Below are 18706 nucleotides of genomic sequence, written 5' to 3' on the forward strand. Positions count from 1 at the left end.
GAAATGCAAATGGAGCCTGTGCTAATCACGATTTCACAACAGCAGCAGAACTTGCTTCATCCACCATCTGAAGGCAGTAGCAGTCTCGGGTGCCTAGAAATCATCTGTAAACTTCCTGCTTCCAAAACCTCAAAATAAATCATACCCCATACGGAATTCCACGTTTTCATCACCTCCCTGCACAGCACGGCATCAGGCTCCCAGGCCCCATTCATGCCCATAGACCATAATTTAATCAGCTTATGCTGCAGGGAGGAAGGGAAGCCCAGCCTTCCTGCCAGGCCTGAGGCACAGCCCTGTCTGCTCTTACTGCTACCGTGGTCCCAGCTAAAAGTTTCCTTGGGAGATTTAGCTTTTAACTCACTGGAGGACTTCAGTGCACAGCACCTTAAAAATACTTCTTCCACGTGATAACAAACAAAAAGCAACTCAAGAAAACACTGACCCAACAAGAGGCAGCTGCAGGAACATCAGAGCCTCTCCTGAGTTTGAGAAAACAGCTTAAGAGGTTCAAGAGCAACAAATCCCTGGGACATCTCCCTAGATCCCAGTGCAACTGGGAAGGTACTGCTGCAGAAGGTACTGCCACAGCCCTCAGAGGGAAGGAAAGGCCCAGAAAGTTGAGGCTGGGTTCCAGATTTAGCCAGCACAACTCCTGCAACTGTGGCACAGGCATGGAGATCTGACTCCATGCTCTGGGCAACTGCAGCCCCATCGTGTCCTCCTGGCCCAGAGTATCCCACAGCAAGTTAGGGACACACGGAGGTGTCACTGCCACCCGCGCCCTCAGCAGGCATGCAGTCACCAGGAGGAAAAGCAGCTCTCTGTCACCCCTGAACACACACAAGGAACTGGAAATGCAATGGGGAGTGAGAGTACAGCAGGGGAAAGCTGGTGTCACAATCTATCAAAGCAGAAGAATAAATCAAGGGTGGAGGCACCAATCTGGATTAATCTTACATCCAGAGAGGGTGAGCTGCATCCTTCCTCAGCAGAAGGCAGGAGAGTCCTACCTTTTAACCGGCCAGCTGAGTTCTTTAGTGAAACAGGCCCATCTCGGATGAGTTTCCGATGCGTCAAGTCCTCTTTTGCAAACATCTGGCCACTCTTCATCCTCATGATGGACTTGCTGTCCGTCCGGTTGTAAATCTCCCCAAGGCGCTTTTTCTTTTCATATTTGCTGACTTTGCTGTTGACTGCAGCAATCACATCTTTAACAAGATTTAACGACTGAGTCAAGTCTTCATGTTCCACTTCATTTTCTTTAAAAAAGAAACAGAAACATCTCGATTTGACTTTGTGTAGTCTAACTTCCCACTTTTACTTCCTTCCTTTTTCTTCTCCCAAGTTCCCACATTATAACTTTTAATACTTAAATGAGACATTTTTCCCCCTTAAAGAGAGCTTCACAAAACCCTTTACATATACATGGTTGAGACTGGAGAATATTCCAATACACTTTGCATATAAGACAGTAGAGATGAAATGCACAAATTAACTACATATTTTAGCTAATACCTAAAAAAGCAAGCTAGGAGACTTCGGAGTCTAGGGATGTTGCTCCATAATTAGCTACAGACAGACTTTTAACAACTAAATCAAGGTACCTAAACAACTAATCCTAAGTGGAAGTATTGAATTCAGTTATCTCTTTGCAGTGATGTGAGACAAAAAGGACCGGATTAGCTGGTAAAAAAATCTGCTTCAGCCATAAAGGATTAAAACTTCACAATGGACAAACAAATATGCACTTAGAATAGAGGAGCTGGTCCCTACCTTTGGTGTACTGCAGTATCCTTTGCAAAAGGACTGGGTACTTTGTGATTCTCTGTGTTACCAACAAGATGCATTCAGGAATCCCAAGGCGCCTCACCAGGGAGCTGCTCATTTTTTTCTAAGGAACAAAGAAGAAAATTTCAGTTCTGCAGCAAAACACTCCCCCAGAGTGCAGAAAGGACACGTCTTTTCCATTGGGTACATCTGTCCTTCCAGGTCCTACCTTGACAAATGCCTGAAAGCGCTTGTCCTTGTAAAGATCTTTGAAGTAATTGACAGCCTCGTTGTGGTGCCCGCAGAATTTGCCGTACGTTTTCTTCATCCGCTCAGCGTTCTCCCCAGAGAACTGCAAAGAAAGGGACACACAGCTCCAGCCTGCACTGAACTCCTGGGGTGACACCCCAGCAGTGCCTGCCAGGCTCTCAGAAGAGCTTGAGGAAATCAAATTAGTCCAAAGCATGCTCGACCACGCAAGCAGATCTCTAGAGAGTAAAGAGCTGATTTGGGGACTTCATTGAGTCACTACAGCAAAATTTGCAACTCTACTCCCATGGCTTAAAAGCCAACCACAAAAAGAGTCAAAACAGACAAAAAAGAAGATAAAAACCGTGGATAAAGAAAAGTAATATGATCCATTCTGAGTTAAACATCAGGTCAGTAATGCAGCCAAGAAACACACTGGGCATATTTAGCTGTGAGCTCCTGCCTACACTCCAGTCTGTGGTCAAACTGTTTTGTGCCTGTCAGTGAATGCTTCTCTTTCCCACAAAATGAAGTAAATTAATTTTCAACAGTGGACCTTCCTCTGAAAGAGCAAAAAGTGCTTCAGAAAGCAGAGGCGGAATTTGTATGTGTTAAGAGTAAAGGTGCCATCAGCTGTGCTTATCTGACAGGCATAAACAGGAGGGAAGGAAAAGCACCTGGCTTCCAGCTGTGCTCTCAGAACTGCAAACATTTTCCAGCACTTACTTGATTCACTAGGATGTCACCTATCCTCCTGATAACGAAGTTCTTTTCACTTTTGTCTGCCAGTGACTCCTTCTTCCTTTCGAGAATCCGCTGGAAAAACTGACTGTGGATGTGCAGCAAGTTTTCCAGGCAGGGAAAGAGCTTGTCCACTGCTTGCTGATCAAACTGCAGTTCCTTCATCATGGCTGCACTGTACACATCGTTCATGATCTTCAGGGTGCGGACGTGGTGCATTTCTGTCTGCATTAGCTCTGCATGGGATGAGGACAAGAGTTCATGGGTAAGAGCACAAGGAAAAGCTGCCATTAGAAAGCTTTTCCATAACTGGGCTTCTCTAAGTGGTTTCAAAAAAATTTCATGTCAGGAATTGTAACATCAGTCAAGAGTTTTATGTGTGAGAGAAACAGGGGAAAAGAGGTGTCCCACAACAGAGAGCTTTGGATGTTGCTGCTGAGGTCTCAACCTTCAGCCCTGGTATCTTCTCCTTCCTAACACCTCACTGCCAGCCTACACATCCCCCTTCTGCCATACAGGATGGCTCCTGAATCCCTCAGGAAAAGACTTCGTAGCTAGCTGCTTGTGGTGGAACCCAGTTTGAAAGTCATCAGCAGACAAATGAGGAGAGGCAATTTCTGGGGTTTTTGATGGCTTCTGGATATGTGAAATGCAGAAAGACACCTTTCACAGAATAATTACATTCCTAGGAGCTTCAAGAATTAAAGTTGGGCTTTGAGGAAACCAAAGCAGTGTTCCTATCAAGGAGCTGTTTACAGTGAGTAAAAAGTTAAGATGTCTCACCATAAATCACATCTTGCCGTTTCACAACATCTTTGTGTTGCTGCTGTAGGAACTTGCTGTCCACTGCTTGGCTCCAGGACTCTGCCTCCAGCTGCTTGGAATCTAATTCCAGGTCTCCCATGAGCTGTCCTTCATTCATGTCTGCACCTTCACAAAGCAATAGAAGTGCCATTAAGATGTGAGTAATTTGTCTCATTTGAGACTCCTGTCTAATTATTTAGGCTTACGCTTTGTCAGTCACACCACAGACATCACATACATTCTCCTTTACTGACACAAATTATCACATACCACATAAAGACTAGTTATGAAAAAGACTTTTAAAAGTTATTTCCTAGTTTCCTGTTCACCATTTTCACATGGACCAAATTCTAGCTCAGATAATGTATTCCTAATCTGCCATGAAACGACATTTCAGTTAAATAAAAAACCACAACAGAAGAGGAAATGTTTGTCCCTGAGCTAAATTCCAAGTAACTCAACTGTAACTGAAACCTTCTAAATGTTTTTCCATAATTCAATGAGCTAAAGAAATTACTATGTGGGGCTTTGTTTTAGTTTATCATACTAATATTCTGAGATTAAAATAAATGCACTTTAATTGTCCATTATAAAAGAAGACAATTGCTGAAAATGGATTTTCTATTTCTGGAAAGCAGCACTGAGACCTTCCTTCTCCTATAAATGCCATGGAGATCTCTTACCTTCATCAACCAGTGACTCCATGGATTCATTAACCCGGCTGATTTTATGTAAAGAGTCTGTTGACTGCGACAGGAATTTCCAAGTGTGTATTAAGCTGTCATCATTCCCAACTCTGCAGAAAAACAGAACACACAATATTGTTTATAACAGAAACTCAGCCAAATGTGCTTTCAGATAAGCAGAATAAATGCATTTAAAATATGAATTGAAAAACAAAGCCAGCACTGCACGGTTATGTACAGAAATGTGCTTTTATGTGTTGTTTACTAACTACCCACTGGAGCTTGAGAAGCTGTAAGTGCTACAGTTGTGAGTGACGGTGCTTTCCATAAAGAACCACTCCTGAGCTTTTATAGTTTGGACAACTCCATTCCAGTCACGTCCCATCCTCATTGCCCTTGGAGCAAACAGTGCGAAAAAACACCACACCAAAGGCTCTACAAGAATCCTTATCACTAGCCCTGGGAAAGATCAGAAAATGGACTGAAGTTAAATTCCCTATGAATAGCCAGGACATCCAAACTGCCCGGAATAAGCCAGTCCCTGCCTCACATGTAGAACTGCTCAATATGCAAGTACGGTAGGAACCATAAATTAGATTTTCTTCTACGTTTTTTTGTAATGAATTATGTATAATGCAGTCTAAAAACAGGAAGACTGAAGCTCTGTGCCTTCACTCTCTTGTTATGTACACAAAAATTAATATCATACCTGAGCTGCAAATGTGTGCTTACACAGCATCTGGCCCAAGGTAAGGGAATTCCTTCCTAGGAGCCCAGAGCATCCCTGGGAAGTGGCCTTGAATCTACCAGGCCAACTCAGCTGTGCCTCTGAACTCCTGCCATGACTAAACTAACTCACATAAAACTATGCAGAAGACAACTGATGGTATCATACAGAACATGGCTTTTTCTCTGTTTGTGATCCCGTTTGTACCTTTAACGCAAGTCACAGCACGTGAACTTATTTTTAGTGAAACTGAAATTACGTCTTTACATCAGCAGCATCAGATAGCACACACACACAGAGTCAGGTGTGCAGGGAGGAGCCTTACCCTGCAATGTTCTGTATGGAGACACTTTTGGAGAGCGCAGAGGGCTGCTGTGATCTCCTGTTGCTGAAGCTGGAGGTGACGGAGCTCTCGTCGGGCGCGAGGATCGCGGAGCGCGGGCGCTCCTTGGGCTGCGAGCCTGCAACGGGAGGGAGGGACAACAGTCAGCCTGTGCAAACACCTTAACCACTGCTCACTGGCATGGGGATGACTTAAAAGGATCCACACTCCGAAATTCACTGCCTTTTCTTTCTAGAATCACCCCCAGGGGGTGTCAGCAGCTAGGAACAGCCATAGGAAGGGAAGACCACTGACCCCCGAGCAGAACTCACCGCACTGTGCTTCATTACCCAGGTGGGATCTGCAACTCCAGAAACTGAATTTAACTGTTTTGATAATTAACCCTATGTCTCAATCCACCCTGTTGCCTTTTTATTTCCCTGGGCACATAGTCATATAACCTTTGACCTTGATGTCAAACTCTTTGAGATGGCTTTCTCTTACCACAGAGGTACCACAGAGAAATGATAATCCTGATTCCATTATACCATCACACACCTTAAAGAATCTGTTTATATTAATTCCAGATTTTTCCTTCTTCAGACGCATTTCTGCTATCTGGAGCAACACCTCTGAACTTCATTATAAATATCACAGTGATTACAACTGTATTATATAGTGTGGCTCCATACAAGCTATCATTTATTTTATCAAAGCTTATCAAATCATGGCCCTACAAAACCAGTTTGGGCCATTTCACGCCTATTCTTCAGCCTTGGTGACAGTGGGTCACTCTGCAGTGCAGTGTTTACCTCAGCAAAGTCAGGAACAGTTTGTCAGTATTCCTCCTACTCAAAATTAAACTTTCTCTTTTGCCTATCTCAAAGCCCAAGACTATTTAAACAAAAGATAATTGTGTTTTAAATCCTCTCCACTTAATACTCATAGCTGGATTCTTTCCCATGTCAGACACCCATGGACACAGGCTGCATCTGCCAACTTTTGTGGCCTTAACAGATATAGGCATTCTGCAAGCTATGACACGTGACTTTTCTAAATCTAAGATGATTTTACATTTCCTTAGAGCTACACAGACACTGCAGAAGGGGATGAATTCTGTACAACTTCTGTACAACTTCTGAAATCTCAAATATTGCTTAGCATGCACAGAGGATGCTCTAATCCCTGCTCTGCTAAAACCTTATTTTTCATCATGTCAAGTATCAGTTGTCAGAACAGTTAAGAACAGCAGACACAGACCACTCCCAAAGCAGAGGGAAAGAAATTGTCTTACTTTTGTTTCTCATGGTTACTGTTGGTAATGAAGAGGTATCATGTGCCTGCAGCATCCCTCTCTGTGGCTGAAAGAAAAATAAAATTCACTTTAATTTCTTCATCCCTTCTCCCAGAAGGTTGTGCCATATAACTAAAACAAAAAAAAAAAAAGCTATTTTTTTTCCTGAAGCCTCTCAGTGTACGTGTATTTTTAAATATATTTTTATTTTCTCTGAATGAAGTAGGCAAAATAACAGATGGACAAATGTGCAGCAATATGAAAATGTGAAAGTGATGACAATACTGAAGTGAACTGAAATCATTGCACAAACATTGCTTAGCTTGGAGAAGCGGGTTCCTTGCATTTGGGGCAAGCAATGAAATCTGTGTTGCTCATATAAACAATATATTTAACAGTTTTCATTATGTGAAAGCTTCAGCACTGGGGCTGAAGTTCTTTACAACAAACTGGAAACTTTGTGACACGTGGCAGAAAGTGTTTTTTATATACATACATACATATATATATATATATATATATATATATATATATATATATTCAGTAGAGTAGGTGAAATCCCTTACCTTCATTTTGACCTTTGCACAAGAAGCAAAATTCTCCTTACAGCCTTTATGAACAATTGCATTACAGTCTGTCAAAAAAAAAAAAACCAAAAAAAACCCCAATTAATTAAACAAAATCCCACAGAAAATAGGTCAGTTTTTGCTGTTTGTAATCTGAAGTGTTAACTTACACAACTGAGAATTGTAACTTTTAGGCATCATTGTGGTTTGCATGACTAGCTGAGAGAGAGCTGCTTTCCAGGAAAATTAGCCTTTTATTAATAACATTTCCTCAGAGAATTTAACAGGAAGTTCCGTTTAAGAATCAATGCAAGGTTGAATTGTCAGGGGTCTTAGATTAAAGAAAAAAAATGCCTGATGGCATTATCCCTCTGAAAATAAGGTGGAAAGCAGAAGCAGGAGACAGAAACAGAAACCAATTGTAGGGCCAGTATTTCTCTAAAAAGACAAATGCTGTTCTCATCAAGACAAGGACTATGAGATCAATAAGACAGGAGGAGGATGGAGAAAATAATTTACATAAATTTAGACACCACGGATAAGATCTATGGCACAGAGCCCAAGTGCTGCTGTACTGCAGGGTTACCAGAAAAGGCAACAGGAGCAGCATCTGTCAGGAATCCTTGAGGCTGGGACTTCCTGCTGTAAACTGAAGTTCTGGTTCAAAAGCATATTCACCAATGCAAAGACCATGATGCTTGAAATTTGCTGTATGTATGCCAGAGCAAAAGCTGAGTGGCTTCGATTTTTAATTTGTTTTTTTGAATACCCTGAATCTGCTCATGACTTCTGCCAGCAGATATCTGGGAATCAATTTTTTAAAGATTATTAAAACTCCCTTTTTTTTTCCAATAAGAATTGAGAAATGGGTTTCAGGCTTTAACTCTTCTGGCAGATGAAAGATGACAGCTCAAGAGGAGATTCAGTAGCTTAGAAAAAAATATTTCCACTTATTCATGACAACACTAACATAGATAATGAGCTGTATTTTACAAATAAGTGTGAAGTTCTGAATTATTTCTTGAAGTAGAAAAAACGAAAAAATTCTATGTCCAGAACGACAAAATATGCTCACACTTGTAGCATCTCTTACATTTGGGATGACTCAACAAATGCCAGTAATTCTGACATTTTGACAGATATGAGTGTAAGGTTATTGGGTGCTGGGTGAGACAATGTCTCACATTTTCCTGTGCACAAGAAGACAGAACAAAGCAACCTGAAAACTCTTGCAAAAACCCAGAACTGATGTAAACTTGATGACCAAACAAGAAAGAGGAACAGAACCAGCTCCTCTGGTGCATGAACAGAGGCAGTGAGACAATTCAGAATCATGAAATTCACACTCAAGCCTTGAAAGCTGAAGACAGCTCTTTAGTGTGCACCATTTGGAAAAAAAAAAAAAGGATTTTTTCATGTTATTTCATGTTAAAAAATCTGGTTGTAGGGACTTTATTCCTCCAATTCAACTCTTCAGCAAGAAAGAAGTTCCTCTAACTCCTGTGTGTCACTAGTATTAATAACTACAACCCCTAAGACCTTATTTTCTGCATCACTGATCAAAAAAAAAAGTAAAAAAGACAAGGCAGAATGTTACTAAAAATCAGGGTCTTTTGCTTGCCCATTTGTTCCAGAGAATGCACAATCTTTCAGCATAGAGTAGATGTTTCAGGAAGCTGGGGGGGCATAACTGAAAAGCTGAGACATTGATTTAAAATATCCAGTGCTTTAAAAGGCATTAAAAGTCATCCATAGGTGAGACAGAGCAGTGGTGGTAGCACCAGCCTACATCAGCACAGGAGGATCAGAGCCTCTGCTGCTGCTCATCCATCATTTCCAAAGCATCTGAGGCTGATTTTTAGATGCAATGAGAGAAGGAACCACTCACTGATGTGAGCTCTCAACATAGGCCTTCACCAATTTTTTTATGACATTAATTTCCTGGCCAATGCAGAAAACATTAAACAATTTTGCATCGTGCCTTGAAAACAAGGAAAGAACATCTGTGCTAAAACATGCAACACTGGTGGGTTATTTTATCTCATTAGCATATAGAGCATTAAACTGGGATATATTTGGTGTTCTACATGGCTTCAGAAGCTGTTAACAAAGTCAAGAGGGGAAAGGGAGAGGATGCATTTCAGAGTTTGTAATTGTTGATGTTTTACATTTCCCATCAGGCTGACACAGAGCGTGTCTCAGACAAACAACTCTGCAGAAATCTCTTCCAGGAAACTCAGAAGTGGCATTTGGGATTCAGCTGGCTGTTCCTCCTCCTGCTCACATCCACCAGCAGCAACGGAAGGCTCCAGCCTGGGAGCAGCTCCCGCACTCGCTTTGACTCATTTCTAAACTAGTGGAGTAACAAACTGCTAATACTGAGGAGACGAAAGCGTTTTCCACTGAGCTGTAGTGGGGAAAAAAATGGGTTTTGTCTGCATGTTCTATAGCTTTGGGTTGCTGCATGAAGCAGCATTGTGGTCTTGACCACACAAAAACCACTGACCTTATCAAGCTGCAGGCAGGGGAAACCGTCTGATAAGAAATGAGAACAAAATCCCTAATCTATGAGAAACCCTCAGTGAGGTTCCCACCCTGCCTGTCCTGCGCTGCACGTCCTTCACATGCACACAGGTACCTGTCATTTGACCTGTGATGCAATTTCTTGTTCAAAGGGAGCAGAGGGTCAGCACTTCCTTTTTGTACCATGTGGTTCCCACTGTGGGCACACCGAAGCAGTATTTCAGAGAACTAAAGCAATACACCACACACAGGAGAGACTTTTTTCCCCCCATTGCACATAGAAGCCATGATCAAAGCCTGCTGTCCCTGTCCTTTGTCCATCTTATCAAAGGACCTCAGCTCCAAGCCACTACATGCAGCTGAAATAACCAAAGTTCTCCTGACTGATAGAGCCCAACAAGGGGTAGAAAACCCCATGGCCTGTGTGATGGCCGAGCTCAGGCTTAGGAAAGAAGTTTTTAGGACACCTCCATGCAGCCACGACTCATTTCAGTCCAGTTTCCACAAGGCAACACGCCGCTCCATGAATCATTATCTCCAAAGCCTCCCTCCCACCTCACATACTCAAGCAAAAGGAAAATAAAGTGTAAGGTTTGCATTTTCCATGCCAGATTCAATGAAGATTAAAAGGAAGGGGGGAAACCCCCCTGACTTACTTGCACAGTAGTACGAATCCTTGTTGAAAGGCTTCATACAGTGGTAACAGGTTGCTTGGGCTACAACAGAGGTTGCAGTGAAGAGATGTCCATTCAACAGCTTCTTATCTTTTTCCTTCTCCTTGGAATCTTTGTCCTTCTCTTTAGTCTTCTCTTTATCTTTCTCTTTTTCCTGCCGAGACAGAGTGACCCAGAGCCTCGTCACTGGCAGAGGTCTGTCCCCCAGTTACAGATTGCTCAGTGTTTGCCTTTGGCACGGCGAGGGTATCGATCGAGGGGCACCTGAACAATGGCCATGTGTCTGCACAGCTCTCCCTGAAAAAAGCCCCTGGGGAAGTGGATTTACATACCACTGACTCACACAGGTGTCTCACCACTGCACACGACACCGAGTCTGTTCTGAAGGCACTTAGTTCCTTCTACCTTTGTTTTTTATACTTGCTTGGCTTAATGACTTTACCCCTCTTCAGCACTTTAAAAAAATTGTGTTAAATGCAAATACCACGTGCAGTGTGTATCAGACTTTCAACACAGCTCATTTTTAAGGCCAAGCCATAAGGCTCGTGATTTTCAACTGCATTTCTAAAGGAGAACACAAGCTCTTCCTCAGTGCCTCTACAGCCTTACTGCCAAAATATTTCCACCTCTGTTTTCCTTCCAACCAGCAACTTTTTCAACAGTTACATGCAACCCCAAGTAACTCTGTGAAGCTTTTTGGCAAAATGGATCTTCTACAAACTCTCGACCTATGACACCAAACAAAGGCTGGGGAACAACAGCAACACCATAAAAGAGCCTCTCATCTTCCACAGGCCACGACTCAACCTCTAGGCTACTCAGCTTTGGAAAGATGACAAGCACAGACAGCTTCTCCAACTTTTAGCAGACTTTTTGCTTCTTTTCTGTCTCTACCTTAGAAAGAAAATACTAAATACTAAAAATCTGAAACATTTTCCCCTGCAGCCTTTCATGGATTTTGAATTCTTCCAAACAAATTTTAAAGGAAACTCCACAGAAAAATGCTGAATTTGAATTAACAACAACTCCTTGTCTTTCCATGTACCAACTTACAAAATGTTTATGATACGAGTCAACTCCAGGTCTGTACTTTTGACTGTTGCTGCAGATTTCCTGGCATCTGAAGGAGAATCTTTACCAGAAACTGGTAAAGGCTTCTGTCAGCTTATCACTGCATTTTGTTATTCATTTTGTTATCTTTGCACTTTGTTATTTGTTACTGTCCCAGCCTGAATATCAGGGAGCTGCAGAGCTGCCCACGTGAGCAACTGCCATGAAGTGGCCTAAAGAGGGATGGAGCTCTGCAGGCACTGCAGGGAAACTGTTGAGCCCTGGATGACACACTCACACCATGAGGAACAGCCTAAGGACTCCTCTCCCAACACATCCCAGGCAAAATGCCAGTGCCTGAGTCTCTCCCTGCAAAGTGTCAAACAGAAAGTCTATTTACTGGCCCCAAACGCTGTTTTGTTCTGCAAATAAGTAAAACTAGGAGTATTACCATATGGAATAATCCTGTCTGAAGCAGAAAAGCTGCCAGAAAAGCAGTCTGCATTGCGTCACATCTCCGCCTCCTCTGAGCCATCAGCTTGGCTCACACCACCCCACAGGAACCTCCACAGCCCCACTTTCCACCCACTGACCTGACCATCTTTAACCATATCCAGCCTGGGTGGATTCAGGAACTACAACTCTGCAGTTTTGGTCTGGGCTGATGGTACCAAGTTGATGCCTGGAGTTTTCCTCTACTTCCAAGCCTTGTGAAGTTCCAGGAGAAAAGACCACTATAAGCTCAAGCCAAATCTTTTGACTCTCATGCTGAAAGGAGATTTCCCATCCTATACTTTAAATCTACCTGAAGTTCACTGCAAAACCTAGCAATTCTGAAGTCTAATTTTAATTACATATAAAGCCTCAGGAAAAACAGGAAATTGGTGCACCACTTTCAAAACGGAAACAGCAAACTCCACACAAGGGCGGCCAGCCACTCCTCTGAAGGACAAAGTCTCACAATGACATTTTTTTCAGCTTTTTCTTTTTTCCTGCCGCAGTTACTGGAACTTTATTTAAAGAAGGACTGTAGAACAAGACTATATTTGTGCTGTTGGAGCTGCCAGTGAGATTTGGAGCCCGGCTTCGTGGCTGAAACGATGTGCCAGAGCAGCCACCGCGGCAGAGGATCCCACTCCCCAGGAACCACGCAGCTCTTACCTCCCAGTGCTTCAGGCCCACCAGCTTCACTGTTATCTGAGGTACTTCTGAGAATCTATTCCACTTTATGGACATCCTTGCCCTGGGCAGGAGCTGCTCCCCAGCAGGAGCTGCTCCCCGCTAGCCCATGGCGATGCCGCAGGCTGCGGCAGGGCCGGGGACAGGAGCAGTTGTGCAAAAAGGAGGAGGGGCAGGACCATTGCTGACTTCCTTAAAGATGATTTTAGCTATCTTGCTGTTGCTTTCATCTTGCCCTACCTTAGCTTCCACTGCTAAAAAAATATAAAACTAAAAACCACACCCATACAGGTAGAAAAGGATGTGATTAATGTTTTACGAGTCAATATAAGACCACCTTTTTAAAGGTAGAGGGCAGTAAATCAAACACTCTGTGATGTTTGGGCTACAGAAAAAGTGAATTTTCACATACCTCAGTGTTGCTATGTAGTACTTCAGCAAACAAAGCGCTGCAGAAGTTGCCCGGACAGAGAGGTTTTGTGTGTTTGAGCTCCTCCTGCTCTGCAGGTCACGTATATTCCCTGTCTCCTAATCCTTTCAAACACTTGCAACTCCTACCATACACCCTGAAATGCTGCTGCTGGCACAGCACTGCCTTATTACCGTGCAAGGCAACGAAAACCAGAAATTACTCATGCTAATTGTTGTAATTTCTCAGAAAGCCTTGACCAAAATGAAGGGAAAAAAAAAAAAAAAAAAAAAAAAGAGGGTTTTTTCCTGAACTGACAAAGACAGAGAAGGTTTAAGACTTTAAAATGTGAATCAGGGCACTCTGCTAAAGGCAAGAGATTCACTGATAACCCAAAACAACATGCCAGGCAAGGGCAAATTCATGTCAACTTCTATCAGTATCCCCTCCAGTTAGTGCTCTAAATACCCCTTTATTTTAAACTTTTTTTTTACATAACTCTCTTTATTTTCCAAAACACTCAGATGTGCTTTATTTTACTCAATTTCATCTGAGAAAACTGCATTTCTGAAGGTCAGGAGATAATTTAAACCAAGCTGGAAAGACATTGAAGCCTCCCTCCCTCCTGACAGCCCAGAAACCAACTTCCCGTGTCAAACTTCTCCTTTCAAGGTTTCTTTTGTTGCTTCTGTTTTTAACTCTTACAGGTTTTTCTCATTTATAATGTTTCTGAGAAATCAGTGTTCCAACTAATTTTTTGGTCAAATTATTTAAATGTACTGGTGGAGCCTTAAAAATGTACAAAATGCAAACATTCCACCACGAGCAGACAAGAAATTGTAACTTGAATGATATTTTGTCTTTTATTTAATAAAAGTATGAGAGTTGATATGAGCTGCAATTTTTGTAGTGTCTGTTAGGGCTGGGATTTTGGAGCAACTCTTCATCAACATTTTCAGATACAATCATGAAATTAGTGAAATCAAACTGCACTGAGTAAGTGTCTAAAAGCACTGCAGTTATATTTTCTGTCCCAAGCAGATCTCTTACTTCTCTCTCCAGTTTTGCTTTAGAGATTACTCACATTAGGTGCAAGAACCAGTTAATGAACTTCCATTCCCACTCACAGTCTGTGCAAAATGCTCCTGGACTTCTCACTGGTGTTTGCACAGAGGTTTCTATGTAAATAGGTTTACTTTTTCAACACTGCACTTTGCAGCAGAGAAGAGCATTGTCCTAAAGCTGCTCAGAAGCAGCTCCGAGCCACTTGTGGCTATCTTGAAAGATCCATAACAACAATTTGTGTGTCATCACACCTCTCAAGGGCCTTTCAACAGTATTTACCAACATATTAACTACACATCACCTAACAAGACAGTAAAGTGCTCTGAGCTTCTGTCAGACAGATGAATCGAGGTGAGATTCAAGCAAAAAAATCCAACAAAAAAAAAATATCTCCAAACATATATTAATCTTCAAGGGACAATCTAAAGCAACAACAGCCCCTTTGTGTGAATGATTTAGCATTAATGTAATTATTTCTGTAATCAATACTGTTCCCAAGAAATTCAGCTGTAATCAATACCGTTCCCAGGAAATTCAGGGCTTAACTTTCAGCAAATTAAATTTCAGGGTTTCAAGGATGGAAAAAAGGGAAAATATAAATATTGGCCACCACTAAAATCATTGTTTGAGCAACTTCTCCTGTACAGTGCAGAGGAACTTTGTGACAAAAGTAAAACAATTATGAGAAGGCAAAACAGCCTTCAGCAACCAGTTCCTTCTTACAGCTCCTGGTCTTGTTTTATTAAAGGTTCTCAGGTTCTGAAAAAATTAGACTCATTAATCTCTACAAAGCCTAACTCATGCCAGGGCAAAATTTATTCTCTCTGGGGAAATAAGTGAAAACATAGAATCATAAAGGTTGGAAGAGACCTTTAAGATCATCCAGTCCAAATGCTGACCCAGCACTGTCACTGTAACCCAGATCTAGGACCCAGCACTTGGCCTTATTGAGCCTTACTGACTTGTCCTTGGGCTCAGTTTTGGGGTGCTAAGATTTCCCATGGAGCCAGTTCCTATCACCCCACAGACACTCCTGCCCTTTAAAGAAAATTAAAAGGAAGGGAGGAAGTAAGTAAAAAAAAAAAGAAATTCAGGCAAAGACTTAAACACAGAACCCATCTCTGCTGCCTGTGAGCATTCCACAAATCACAAGTAGCACTTACTTTGCTCTTCTTGCTGCTGGACATTTTATTCCTGAGGTAGCTGAAGGTGCGGCTGACTTTTGTTACACCTTTACCAGCAGAGACACTGCTGCTCTCTTCAGATATGCTAAAATAAAAATAAAAAAAAAATAAAAGTTGTTTTGGTTTTTTTTCTCCTTCCCAAAGCATCTATTAAATGGAGAGATTATTTTTAGAGGACAAATGCATTTATGAGCCAATGCAGTCTAGGTGCTTCATGGTGTTTTACCAGAGAAGGAAAAGTAAAGACAAAATGCCAATCCATTCATTTTGAGATAAATGTCAAGGAATCCTCATATCTGTTTTGAAGCAGGCCATGTCATAGCACCCTCTGCTGCTCCCCTGTCAAATAACCAGGAAACATTAATGCTGTAAAGAACCAATTCCTTCCAGAGAAAGGCATCTAATGAACTCTAAAAAGGCAGTGAATGCCTTTAACAGAAACCACACTGTCTGCAAAGCCTCCCCTGAGAAATGAGAATACCAATATTAAGTAATAACCACAATGGTTATGTATATTAATTTAGGAATTTTTAGGATCACAGATGATTTTTGCCAGCCTTTGCATGCACAAGCTTATGACTTCAGCTCTGATAGAAGAATAAGGAAACTATTATTGCATTAAAGGACATAGTCTGTCAATATTAAGTACAACACAAACCAAAAGCAGAACACAAATATTAATTAAATCAAGGAGGAGAAGACAGCAGAGAGCAGAGGTGAAGAGCCTCCTAGTCACAAAATAGAGCCAAAGCTGTGAGTGGCACAGAAACCAGATACCCAGTGCCACAAACATCCTTCCTCCAGGAAAGCACCTTGAAAGCCACCACCAAGATTATCTCCTCTGTGCAGCTGGCAAGGATGAAAAGTAACACACAAAAACAAGATCATTTTGGCCTTTGTTACAGAGTGACAGAGAGAAATAGCCACAGGCAAAAAGAACTACTTTTAGTGTAACATAAACCTCAGGGTAAACCAATACTCTGCAATAATGCATAATCAACAAACAAATTTTTAATGCATAATCTGATGTTATGAATACACAGAACCTTGTTCAGAGATGAGACTTAGACTTTCATATTCTGTGATCTAAAACATTCTTCAGCCTCTAGAGACACAGGACTGATTTTCACAACCTCTGCTTTCAGCTGAAGTGCCTTGGTGCCAGGAAGGCTCTGGGGTGCCCAGGGCAGAGCCCAGTGCAGGAGTGGCCTCAGCAGAGGCAGGGTGTCCCCAGGATACTGCAATACTGGACTGCAGAAACTGCAGTACTGCACTATATATATTGCAATACTGTATTGTAAATATTGCGATACTGTACTGTATATACTGCAATACTGTAAATACTGCAATACTGTAGTGTATATACTGCAATACTGCACTGTATATACTGCAATACTGTAAACACTGCAATACTGTACTGTATATAATGCAGTACTGTACTGTATATACTGCAATACTGTACTGTATATAATGCAATACTGTATATACTGCAATACTGTACTGTATATACTGCAATACTGCACTGTATATACTGCAATACTGTACTGTATATACTGCAATACTGTACTGTATATAATGCAATACTGTACTGTATATAATGCAATACTGTAAATACTGCAATACTGCACTGTATATACTGCAATACTGTACTGTACATACTGCAATACTGTAAACACTGCAATACTGCACTGTATATACTGCAATACTGTACTGCATATACTGCAATACTGTACTGTATATAATGCAATACTGCACTGTATATACTGCAATACTGTACTGTATATACTGCAATACTGTAAATACTGCAATACTGCACTGTATATACTGCAATACTGCACTGTATATAACGCAATACTGCACTGTATATACTGCAATATTGTACTTTATATACTGCAATACTGCACTTTATATACTGCAATACTGCATTGTATATACTGTGCATATTCTGCAATACTGTACCTCTGCACAGAGGAACCCATGGAGCTGCCCAACGACTGCGTACCTGCAAAAGATGGGAGGGGAGGGGGGTACAGGTTAGACTGCAACCTTAGCTCACTGATTCCAAAAAACATGGTTTGCATATTGGGATGGTTCAAGAGGAAAGGGAAATGTTTTCCAGAAATGAGTGTTTAGAACAGAATTCATGTGCTCACTTGTTCCCTGTATCTTTAGCTGCTCTCAAATTAGATGCTGAGGTGAAAGCCTGTTTAGTATTTTTATCACTCTTCAGCTATTAAGTAAAGACCATGCAACTGTTAAACTTGCTGGTAAATCAGGGTGGCTGAAACAGAACTGCCAATTCAATGACAATAGGTATAAATGAGAATCATTCTGACACAATGCTTTTATTTATACTCCACTAGAAAGGATCCATTGTACAGCACATCCGGGTTTCATGTATGAAACTATTCTCCTTGATAAAACTGCAGTTCATTTTCCCATCAAAATCCTGAGGCACTTCATAAAGAGTAAGGGAAACAAGAGAAGCCTTATTCTGTTTTCCACGAAACGTTACCAGCCTGGGGCTTCGTCACGAAACACTGCTTGAGGAAAGGCTCAATTTCAACACGAAGCTGAAGCCCTGCCAGAGGCACCAACTCTCTCTGCCCAAGAAATCTGCTTGCACAACGCATTTGGAGCAGATCTGGGAGCTGACAACATCTACCAGAACCATTGAAGAACACTGAAAAATCGGGATGAAATGATCCAGGACACAGGGCTCTCTCTGAAATAACTGGGTTTGCCAGGACTCAAAAAAACCTTCATTCAAGCACTGTTTGCAGCCCTATCTGAAGCTCAAGAAGCAGCATGACTGTCACCTTACAAGGCTCCTGCATATATACTGCAAGAAAAACATTATTTTGGCTCAAATTCCCTTAATGCTAAGCGTGAATGCAAAAGAGCTACTTGCCATCAGAGGCCAAGATGGCCCTTTATCCAAAAAGCAGTAAAAGCATTAGGAAAAACTGTGCATGCCATACTAGGCTTTAAATACAGATTTTCTAACCACTGATTCAAGTGCCAACAGAGTCTGAAACTGAAATATAATTTCTTCATATTGAGAAACTAAAATACAGGCATACCCTGTTACCTAAGCCCTGCTTGGAGAGCTGTGTTAATATTTCCCTTGCAAAATCTTTCACCTCATTAATGATTTATCCCAAATACACCAAAGTTAGTAAAACAGTAATATGTATGAAATGAAGTCTACTATTCCACTTCCAATAGTGATATTATATTTTTATAATATAAAAATATAATATAAAATCTAAGTGCCTACTAGGATCACATAAGTAATTTACAGACTCCCAAATCCTTGGTTAAAGCTCCAGTAACTCTGGTTCCCATTTCACTTCTAGCTTGCTTTTAAACTGGGTTAGACGTCCTTACTCTTTCCTTTTTTTTTTTAGAAGATTCATCAGTTTGACTGTATTTAAGTATTCCCCAAATATTTTTGTTTCTT

At 41.5% G+C, this 18706-nt stretch overlaps 1 protein-coding gene across 16 annotated transcripts in view; it reads right to left on the reverse strand.

Moving 5' to 3' along the window:
• The window catches only part of AKAP13 (A-kinase anchoring protein 13), a 209088-nt gene that overhangs the window by 17845 nt on the left and 172537 nt on the right, over nucleotides 1-18706 (reverse strand). For all 16 annotated transcript variants that reach the window (XM_063169873.1, XM_063169883.1, XM_063169875.1 and 13 more), the window contains 12 exons: nucleotides 17203-17245; nucleotides 15223-15328; nucleotides 10339-10510; nucleotides 7160-7227; nucleotides 6594-6660; nucleotides 5303-5438; nucleotides 4248-4360; nucleotides 3544-3690; nucleotides 2746-2996; nucleotides 2000-2122; nucleotides 1777-1894; nucleotides 1014-1262 (listed from right to left, as the gene is read on the reverse strand). In XM_063169873.1, the coding sequence (XP_063025943.1) occupies nucleotides 1014-1262; nucleotides 1777-1894; nucleotides 2000-2122; nucleotides 2746-2996; nucleotides 3544-3690; nucleotides 4248-4360; nucleotides 5303-5438; nucleotides 6594-6660; nucleotides 7160-7227; nucleotides 10339-10510; nucleotides 15223-15328; nucleotides 17203-17245 (1593 nt within the window). The remainder of the gene's footprint in view (nucleotides 1-1013; nucleotides 1263-1776; nucleotides 1895-1999; nucleotides 2123-2745; nucleotides 2997-3543; nucleotides 3691-4247; nucleotides 4361-5302; nucleotides 5439-6593; nucleotides 6661-7159; nucleotides 7228-10338; nucleotides 10511-15222; nucleotides 15329-17202; nucleotides 17246-18706) is intronic.

This window comes from Melospiza melodia, chromosome 15 (genome assembly GCF_035770615.1).
Source record: "Melospiza melodia melodia isolate bMelMel2 chromosome 15, bMelMel2.pri, whole genome shotgun sequence".
In the NCBI taxonomy this organism is placed as follows: domain Eukaryota; kingdom Metazoa; phylum Chordata; class Aves; order Passeriformes; family Passerellidae; genus Melospiza; species Melospiza melodia.